At 45.2% G+C, this 11,182-nt stretch overlaps 1 protein-coding gene across 1 annotated transcript; it reads left to right on the top strand.

The window, feature by feature from the left end:
• Positions 1 to 3,632: 3,632 nt before the first annotated feature.
• On the top strand, positions 3,633 to 4,338 carry LOC116970270 (zinc finger protein 3-like; the record flags this gene model as incomplete). Its single annotated transcript, XM_033016945.1, has 2 exons — positions 3,633 to 3,957; positions 4,180 to 4,338. Coding segments are annotated over 2 exons (484 nt in total), but the record flags the coding sequence as incomplete, so codon positions are not given.
• Positions 4,339 to 11,182: the final 6,844 nt, after the last annotated feature.

Genomic DNA, 11,182 nt, shown 5'->3' with positions numbered 1-11,182 from the left:
ACTTCTCATTGTCCTTTCGTCAGCTGATTGTGGCTTAGAACAGAGTTTCTTATATTATTCTTCAAATATTCTTTCTATCTCATCTGGATCATGTGATCATTGATTGGTTTTCGGATCTCTTATTTTATGAAATGAATTAGAGGCCTGCTGTTTACGCAGGCTTCTGGCCAGGAGTTAGTTGCTTTTGGACCTGCTTCCGAATAGGTTGCTTTACGAATCTGCCCTGTTTCCATATCTCCCCCGAGGATCTAATCTATCTCCCCCCTTATTTTCCTTAATCTGTTTTTAGTACCAACTGATCCTGTATGTTTTATGTGTTTCTCCAATTCTTTCAGTTTTCTCTTTATGTCATACATAGCTAGCCGGGCCTTTTTTGTGATGATGTCAGGCGATATGCTTTCCACGTATAAACACCCTTCATAGTATCGACAGTATTACATGATCCACATCCCCGTTATCATTCTCTTTTATGTACCTTTTTATCTCTTCCTTATTTGTTCCACATTTGCCTTATTATTCAAAATACCCACATTGAGCCTCCAAACAGTATTTCTTTTTCTACTATTCAGGTGTACTGTCAAGCTGATCGCACTGTGATTAGATACATCTGCCAGATACCCCGATTTTACATTCTGTGATCCTGTAACTTTCACCCGTATTAATTAAAAACTGGTCAATCCTGGAGTAGACTGAATGAGGTACTGAATAGTGTGTGTCGTCCCTTTCTAACGGGTGAAGTTCTCGCCAAACATCAATCAGGTCCATTTCCTGTACTGATGTGTTAATAAACTTGGTCAGATGCATTTTTGGTTTTGTTTAGGCTTGTTGTATCCAAATTATGATTCATGACCACATTGAAGTCCCCTCCATATATCAAAATACCTTCAGTCACTAAAGCATAATAGTCAAACAGAGTTTTGAAAAACATTTGGTGCTCTCTGTGGGAGGCATATACATTGATCAGTGTCACAACTTTGTTTTCCAGCTTTCCTTTAACCAATACATACCTTCCCTCTTTGTCCCTGACTTCTTTATGGCATTCAAAATGGACTGCATTTGTAATAAGGATAGCCACTCCCCTCTTTTGGCTAGATTTGTAGAAACTATAAAATGCATTTCTAAAGCCAAAACGTTTTAGTTTCTCGTGTTCTTTTTGAGGCAGGTGGGTTTCTTGTAAAAATAGTACCTGAGCCTTTTCTTTTTTCAGTTTAGCCAGGAACTTGCTCCTTTTAACTGGATTATTCATCCCATTTACATTGAGTGACAACAATTTGATAGTATTAAGTGACATTTAATTTACCTAATCCTGTCTTGCATTCATAAATCTCTGGATAACTTGAAACTGTGCAGGTCTGAACATCTGGACAACATGTGCCAAATAAAAAAATAAAATAAAAGAGAAAACAGTTGATTTCCAAGTAAGGGGGATTCCTTTCCACCCCGAGTCCCCGTTGGCAGGTATTGGGGAAAGCCTCCTCCCAGAGGGCCCCTCACTAGAGGCGAAACACTCCATTTCACGCATCCTAGTATCGTCCAATGTCATTCGATAGCACTTATGTTCTAGTCCAAAAGAGGACACAATAAAAGCTAGTTGGATGGGGTCTGCTCAGACTCCTGTAGTCGCTCTCTTGCTGTCTCACTCCCGCCTTCGCTCCTCTTTCCAACTCTCTGTCATGTCAAAGCCTGGAGAAGACACTACATTTCTGGGTCCGCAGGCTCCTCAGCGCTGTAAACAGGTGTCTCCACGGAGTAGCCTGTCCTCCTCAATTCCTGAGCTGCATCTTGTAGAAACATAGAAACATAGAAATTAGGTGCAGGAGTAGGCCATTCGGCCCTTCGAGCCTGCACCGCCATTCAATATGATCATGGCTGATCATCCAACTCAGTATCCCGTACCTGCCTTCTCTCCATACCCTCTGATCCCCTTAGCCACAAGGGCCACATCTAACTCCCTCTTAAATATAGCCAATGAACTGGCCTCGACTACCCTCTGTGGCAGGGAGTTCCAGAGATTCACCACTCTCTGTGTGAAAAAAGTTCTTCTCATCTCGGTTTTAAAGGATTCCCCCTTATACTTAAGCTGTGACCTCTTGTCCTGGACTTCCCCAACATCGGGAGCAATCTTCTTGCATCTAGCCTGTCCAACCCCTTCAGAATTTCGTACGTTTCTATAAGATCCCCTCTCAATCTCCTAAATTCTAGAGAGTATAAACCAAGTCTATCCAGTCTTTCTTCATAAGACAGTCCTGACATCCCAGGAATCAGTCTGGTGAACCTTCTCTGCACTCCCTCTATGGCAATAATGTCCTTCCTCAGATTTGGAGACCAAAACTGTGCACTACGATATGCGCCTGTTCCTGAGTCCCAGTGAATACGCATCTTGCCCAGCGGGGTCTGGAAGCGGACACCTCTCTCCTTCACGGCCCTCTTTATTCCGTATATGCATTGCGCTTCTGGACAACCTCAGTTGCATAGTCGTGGTCAAATGATAGGACGTCGGCCCGTCAATCATTATCTTATTTCACCAGGCCTTTTTCAATACAATGTCTTTGGTATAAACTCCAGGGAATTGACCACTATAGACCTAGGTGGTGCGTTACTTCCGGTTTGCGAGCCAAAGCTCTGTGCGCGCGCTGGAACCGTACGCTGGTGTCCGTTGTTATTACGAGTTCAGTTTTTAAAAGTTGCTCCACAAATTCAGAAATAGATTTGCCTTCTTTCTCTTCAGGTACGCCGTAGATGCGACTGTTATTTCATCTAGACCGTCCTTCCAAATCAGTCAGTTTTTCTTGCATGACTTTCTGTTTTTTCATAGATTTAAACAGCACATTTTTCATAGCCATCTATTGTCTCAGCCTCTTCGATTCGCTTCAGCTTTGTTTAGTCTAGTTTCATGGGGCGTAGATTTGTTTGGGAGTTTGCAGAACGTTTATGGTAAATTTCTTGCTTCAGTTCGGTTTTCATGTCTCCTTTCATTTCTTCTTTAAATTTATGTAAGTCCACTTATATTCAGTCCTGAAGTCACGTTTTTCCTTACTGATACTGTGGAGCATTGAGTGCACGGTTCTGCAGAATCATCTTTTGAGCTTTGAGCTTTGTCCATCTCCGGTGAATTCTTTCTTGCTCGGCCGTCACGTATCTTTTGACTTCTAGTGTCGCTCCCCCACACATTCCAAAACAGAAAACTGTGAATTATGTGGCACTTAGTGAATTAAGGGGGGCTAGTTTTAAACTTGCTATCGGGAGCTCGAAATTTAGCAGCCATCTGCTCGCGTCGCGTCGCTCGGCCTCCCATTGATCTATCCAACAATGATCTATTTAACATTTTCCTTGAACCCCATTCCCAATGTCCTGTTTTCTCTCCTTATACTTCCTTATCTCTGAACACCACATTGGATAGAAGAAGGGTCTCGGCCCGAAACGTCATATATTTCTCTCCACATCCGCTGCCCGACCCGCGGAGTGGCTCCAGCACTGTGTGACCTTCTTACCATGATTAAGCTGCCCCCCCCCCCCCCATGTGACTGCGCAGTGGCAGGGGCGGGGCCAGAAGTCACCCTCGGATTGGAGGAGGAGGCATCTGGGCGGCGGTGGTGCTGGCGGCTAGACGGCTTCGCGGGTGCTTGACACAGTGAGCAGCCCTTCATCTGCTCCGATTGCGGCAAATGCTTCAAGTCATCCACGACCCAGACGGTGCACGGGTGCCTGCACACCGGGAACCGTTCCTACACATGCAGCGACTGGGGCAAGGGCTGCACCCGCTCCAGCAGCCTGCTGGTGTACCAGCGCCACCACGCCGGCGAGCGCCCCTACACCTGTGCTCAGTGCGCCAAGTGCTTCACCCAGTCCTTCACCCTGCTGTCCCACCAGCGGGTGCACGCCTGTGACCATCCCGTCCCCAGCCTAGAGTGTGGAGAACACTTTGCCATGGCGTCCCATGCCATGTCTCACCAGCACGTGCACACCAATGGCCAGCCTACGACTGCCCGTACAGTGGTGAGGCGTTTCACAGCTCGCGGTGGATGCGGCAGCACCGGCGGGCCCACTGTGACAAGAGAGCATGGGGGCTGCGGGAGCACCAGCGGATACACCGACCATGATGGAGAAGGTGAGGACATACTCTACGACGGCAGTATTACACTGGACCATCATTGCCTGAGGCAGGTTGTGTTTCCTTAGCTGCCGCAGGAGGTACAACGTCTTTGTTTCAACTGCTCGGGGTGCTACAAGAGCTGCACCCGCTACGACAGACTACTGCGGCACAACTGCGGGCTCTCCGGCGAGAGGCCCTTTGTCCGCGCCGACTGTGGCAAGTGTTTCGCGCCTCGCATGAGCTGAATATGCAGCGGCGAGTGCACACGAGCGAGAAGCCCTATGGCTGCTCCACCTGCGGCAATAGCTTTGCGCGGTTGTCGGGGCTGTGGGTGCACCAGTGGGTGCGTAACAGTGAGCGGTCCTTTACCTGCTCCGACTGCGGCAAAGGCTTCAAGTCGTCGCAGTACCTTTTTGATGCACATGCAGGTCACAGTGCAGCCGGTCTGTGGCCGCACTCAGCACTATGCTGAAGAGGAGGGCAATAGTCATAGGGGACTCTATAGCTTGGGATCGGATAGGCGATTCTGTGGACGCAGTCGGGAGACCCGGATGATAGTTTGCCTCCCTGGTGCCAGGGTCTGGGATGTGTCTGAACGTGTCCAAGATATCATTTAAATCGGAGGGAGAGGAGCCTGAGGTCGTGGTACATATAGGTACCAATGACATAGGTAAGAAAAGAGAAGAGGTCCTGAAAGGGGAATTTAGGTAGTTGGGAGGAGAGTTAAGGAGAAGGACGAAAAAAAGAAATATCAGGATTACTGCCTGTGCCACGCGCCAGTGAGAGCAGGAATGGAATGAGGTGGAGGATAATGTGTGGCTGAGGGACTGGTGCAGTGGGCAGGGATTCAAGTTTCTGGGTCATTGGGACCTTGTTTGGGGAAGGTGTGACATGTACAGAAAGGACGGGTTGCACTTGAAGCCGAGGGGGACTAATATCCTGGCGGGGAGATTTGCAAAGGAAGACTTTAAACTAGAACGGTTGGGGGGAGGGACTCAAATAGAGAAAGCTAGTAGACAGTGTGTGAGAGGAGGCAAACAAGGGAAGCACTCAGACCCAACATGTAGGGGAGAAATAATAAAAAGATAATAAACAGAGAATAAGAGGCGGTGGGTTTCTTAAATGTGTATTTTTTAATGCTAGGAGCATTGTATGAAAGTTGGGTGACCTTAGAGCCTGGATTGACACCTGGAAGTATGATGTTCTGGCGATTCGTGAAACATGGTTGCAGGAGGGCTGTGATTGGAAACTAAATATTCCAGGATTTCGTTGCTTCAGGTGTGATAGAATTGGAGGGGCAAGAGGTGGAGGTGTTGCATTGCTTGTAGGGGGATATATTAGAGCAGTGCTTTGGTAGGATAGATTAGAGGGCTCGTCTATGGAGGCTATTTGGTGAGCTGATGAGAAGGGGGGGTGGCCTCATGCAGGGAGTGTGGGCGGCTTCAGAAGGGGGCGCATACTATAGCCAGGCGGAGGGCAGCATCTTGAGGTGGAGGAGGGGGTGGGAGGTGGACCGTGACCGATTTACTCATGACCTGTGGACTCACTCGCTGCCTTGATATTAATTCATGGCGTTTGGACTGACTGACTCTCACGGCTTCTGGACTGACTGATGCCCGACCTCTGGAGTCACGTCCGACTTTTGTAAACTGAAAACTGTAACATCTACATTGAGGAACAGCTTCTTCCTGACAGCCACCGCGTTAATAAACATAACAAATAAGCTCTGAACTACGAAATGCTATCTTATTTGTACTGTTTGTTGATCACACATACCCTCCACCTCACACAGACTCACACAAACAGCCCACTTCACACACACAGTCATACACACACATTCACACACACCATTATCATGCACATATTCATACACACACACACACACACACTCATTCACGCACACACAAACTCAATGACACACACATGCACACACACAGACTCATTCACACACACACAGACTCATTCACACACACATACTCATTCACACACACACACACACACACACACATACTCATTCACACACACACACACACACACACAGACTCATTCACACACACACACACAGAGACTCATTCACACACACACACACACACAGACTCATTCACACACACACACACACACACAAACATACTCATTCACACACACACACACACCACACACACCAACACACACACACAACACACACCACCGCACACGCACCGCGCAACAACCACACACACACACACACACACACACACCACACACACCACACACACACACACACGTGCACACATGCACACACACGACCCATCCCCTACCTCAAGGCGCTGCCCCTCTGGGTGGGAAACGTCGTGCAGCCAAGGGTGGGACACAGCTTCAGGCGGGGGTTCTCGTGAGCTGATGAGAACGAAGGGTGTCCTCATGCAGGGGATGTGGGCGGCTTCAGGTGGGGGTGCATCCTATAGCCAGGCGGAGGGCAGCGTCTTGAGGTGGGGGATGTCGGTGGAGCGGGGGTGGGGTGGTGAGTGACTTACTGATGACCTCTGGACTCACTCACTGACTTGGGATTAACTCATGGCCTTTGGACTGACTGACTGACTGACTGATTCTCGCGGCTTGTGGATTGATTGATGACCGACTTCTGGAGTCACGTCCGACTTTTGTAAACTGAAAACTATAACATCTGCATTGAGGAACAACTTCTTCCTGACAGCCATCACGCTATTAAACACAACAAATAAGCTCTGAACGACGAAATACTATTATTTGTACTATTTGTTTATCACACACACCCTCCACCTTACTCAGACTCACACACACACACACGAACACAGACTCACACACATACTCATATACACACACAAACTCGTTCACACACACACAGCCTCATCAACACACACACTCATATACACACACACTCATCTATACACACACACACAGACTCATCACACACACATATACACACACACAGACTCATTCACACATAAACATACTCATTCGCACACACATTCTCACACACACACAGACTCATTCACACACTCATTCGCACACACATATCCACATACACACACATTCACACACATATACACAGACTCATTCACATTCATACACATTCATTCACACTCTCACACAAATTCATCCATACATACACACACTCATTCACACACACACATACACACACATAGACTCATTCATACACACACACTCATTCACACACACACTCATTTACACAGACATACACAGACTCATCCGCACACACATTCTCACACACACAGACTCATTCACACACACATTCTCACACACACATTCTCACACACACACATAGTCACACACACATATTCACACACACACACACACACACACACACATTCACACACACTCACACGCACACTCACACACACTCACACAAACAAATATTCACACACACACATATATACACACACACATATATTCACACACATACACACATATTCACACACACACATTCATCACACACACCCTCCACCTCACACAGACACACACAAACACACTCATGCAGAGACTCATTCACACACAGACATATACACACAGATAAGTATATACACACACACTCGTATACACATACAGACTCATTCACACATACACACACATACACACACACTCATTCACACACACATATACACACACACAGTCATCCGCACACTCACACACACATACATACTATTTCGCACACACATTTGACACACACACAGACTTTCATACACACGCATGTTCACACACACACATTCACACACATACACAGACTCATTCACACTCACACACAGACTCGTTCATACACACACAGTTTCATTTACAGACATTCTCGCACACGTACACACACAGACTCATTCACACACACATTCGCACACACATATGGTAAAACACACACACACATATTCACACACACACACACATATTCATTCACACACACATATTCACACACGCACATATTCACACACATACACATATTCACACAGCCACACACACACATATTCACACACACATTCATTTACACACACACTCATTCATTCACACACATTCATTCACGCACACATTCATTCACACACATATACATTCACACACATATATATATATATACATACACACACACATATATTCACACACAGACGCACTCACACACATATACACACATATTCACACACACATATACACACATACGCACACAAATATATTCACACACAACCACACATATTCACACACATACACATATGCACACACACACACACACACACACACACACACACACACACACACACAATACTAAAATGCCAAGTAAATTCAGAATGTGTATTTTTTATTTTTTTATTTTATTAGAAGTAAGTACAATAATGTGGTATGTTGTAGATACCTAATATATATTGACATGTTACATTTTATGTATAACATTTTTTGAGCAGTAAATGGAAGAAAAGAAAGAGAATAGTAGAAAAATTTAGACGTGCGTGATATCGATCAGTGAGGTGAAGGAAAGAAAAGAGAGAAAATAGAGAGGAAAAAAGGTGATAGAAAACAGAGGACTGAAGGAGAAATAGCTATTTATTATTCTTGACCACCCTTCACCCGATCCTGAAACTGTTCATTTCTACAGCTATGTTGCACCATATGCTTGTAAGATGTCGATAAATGGAGACCAAATCACTAAGAATTGGTCTGTTTTGTCTGTTAGGAAGAGTCGCAAGAACATAGTGTGTAAAACGAATCTTTACATCCTGCTCTGGAGGCTGCTACTGTAACAAAAGCTGATTTTAAATAACAGCTACCAAACACACACACATACAACTAAAATGCCAGGTAACTTCAGAACGTTTTGAATATACAGTGTGTAAAATAAATCTTTAAAGCCTGCTGTAGACGCTGCTGCTGCTGAAACAAAATGCTGCTTTTAAATAACATCTAACAAACAAACACGTACACAACCAATACTAAAATGCCAAGTAACTTCAGAACGTGTTGAATATACAGTGTGTAAAACGAATCTTTAAAGCCTGCTGTAGAGGCTGTTGCTGAAACAAAATGTTGCTTTAAATAACGTCTAACAAACACACACTTACCATAGACAAAGCAGCCAGCACTGTTGAATTACTCAGCAGCGCCTGCACTCTGTGTCTTCTGCAGTCAGGGCCATCTTGCCACCGACCGGAAATGACGTCATGGACGCCATCTTGCCGCTGACCGGAAATGACGTCAGCGACGCCATCTTGCAACCCAGCCAAAACCACAGAATGAGCACCAATTTAAAATTAAACACAGTACTGATCTAATAAAACGTTGCTTCATGCTTTATCCATCTGAAAACGGTGGCAACCATTTTAAAACCCAAGAGAAACAAATTTGCAAACTCTTTAGAACAAATAGATTTTCTTTTCTGTAAACATTTTAAACCCAATATGAACAAATTTGCAAACTCATTACATCAAATACATTTTCTTTTCGGTAAACATTTATTTTAAACCCAATAGAAACAAATTTGCAAACTCTTTACAACAAATGCATTTTATTTTCCGCAAACATTTATTTCAAATACAATAGAAACAAATTTACAATCTCTTTACAACCAAACATTTCCTGAAGAAAACACAGAGAAACACACACTCACAGCCAATACTAAAGTAACTTCAGTACATGATAAACAGATAGTGCTTAAAACGAACGATTCAAACGTTTGAAGCCTGCTGTAGAGGCTGTGGTTGCTGAAACAAAATGCTGCTTCAAATAACGTCCAACAAACACACACTTACCATGGGCGAAGCAATTGCGGGACAAAACATGCTGCAAGCAAGCCGACAGAATACATTTCAATTGGCTGAAAAGCCCTTTAAAAACGAACAGCAATTGCGGGACAAAACATGCTGCAAGCAAGCCGACAGTATACATAGCAATTGGCGGGAAAAGCACATCGAGGGGACTCACCGTGGAGTAGATCCGCAGCTCAGAGAGCCGTGGCCCTTTCGCTTCCTGGGTCCGGCAGACACTGAGTGAGGCACGACATTTCCGGGTTTTATAGTCCTTCCCCGTTGCCGCCAGCGGGGGCAGCAGAGAGAATGGGGAATTTTGTAAAAAAAAAGATTAATATCTCTCTAATTTTTCATCGACGGGATAAATCATGCGCACACATACGGTGGAGCGGGGCTCTGAGCGAGGTGGCCAAAAATGACGGCCGTAGGTGGCGGCGTTCTCTCAAAAGCAGTCAAGAACAGAGATTTAGTAATATAGATATGCTTCCATAAGAACCCCCTCATCCTTTTAAAGTCCAGTTAATACAAGCCTAGTTATTTCAATGGTACACAAAAAAAGCTGGAGAAACTCAGCGGGTGCAGCAGCATCTATGGAGCGAAGGAAAAAGGCAACGTGTCGGGCCGAACAACCATCTTGAGACTAGTTATTTCAATCTTTCCTCATATAATTGTCCCGCCGTCCCAGGGATAAATCTCGTGAACCTACGCTGCACTGCCAAGGGATGTATTTCCTCAAGTTAGGAGACTGTACACAATACTCCAGATGTGGTCTTACAAGAGCACTATATAACTGCAGAAGAACCTCTCTACTCCTGTGCTGAAATCCTCTTGTTATGATCCAACCGTGGGTCCAATCCTTAATCAGGATCCTTAATAACACATACAGGTTGGACAAATGTTGCTCTTAGTATTTATTCGGGGTGTGCCATGGTAATTGCCCTTTTCACCATTGCTCCTAGATCTTTTGCACTTGCTGGATCATTTACTTTTCTGGTGAAATGTGGAGCAACCGCTGCAGTCCTTTTCCATAATTTCACTGGTACCACGGCGTACTACGCAATGCCCTCCTTGCCTTTAACCAGTGCCAGAATTCTTATTTCCAGTCCTTCACACGGGTTAAAGAAGGATTCCATCTCCCTATCTTTATCGCTCCTGTTGTAAGCCGATGTAATATGGTGTGTAGGTACTTCATCCAAATCTAAGGACCACCATTGAGGGGTCACTGTCGAATAACACTGCCTTTCGGGAGCCCAGGGGTTCACTACTATCCCACCATTGCCGCACTCGATCTTTAATTGAAATGCACAGAGCAAATCTGTGGCCATTAAATTGCAAT

The sequence above is a fragment of the Amblyraja radiata genome, unplaced genomic scaffold (assembly GCF_010909765.2).
Source record: "Amblyraja radiata isolate CabotCenter1 unplaced genomic scaffold, sAmbRad1.1.pri scaffold_696_ctg1, whole genome shotgun sequence".
In the NCBI taxonomy this organism is placed as follows: Eukaryota; Metazoa; Chordata; class Chondrichthyes; order Rajiformes; family Rajidae; genus Amblyraja; species Amblyraja radiata.
This window is presented reverse-complemented; position numbering and strand designations above follow the sequence as displayed.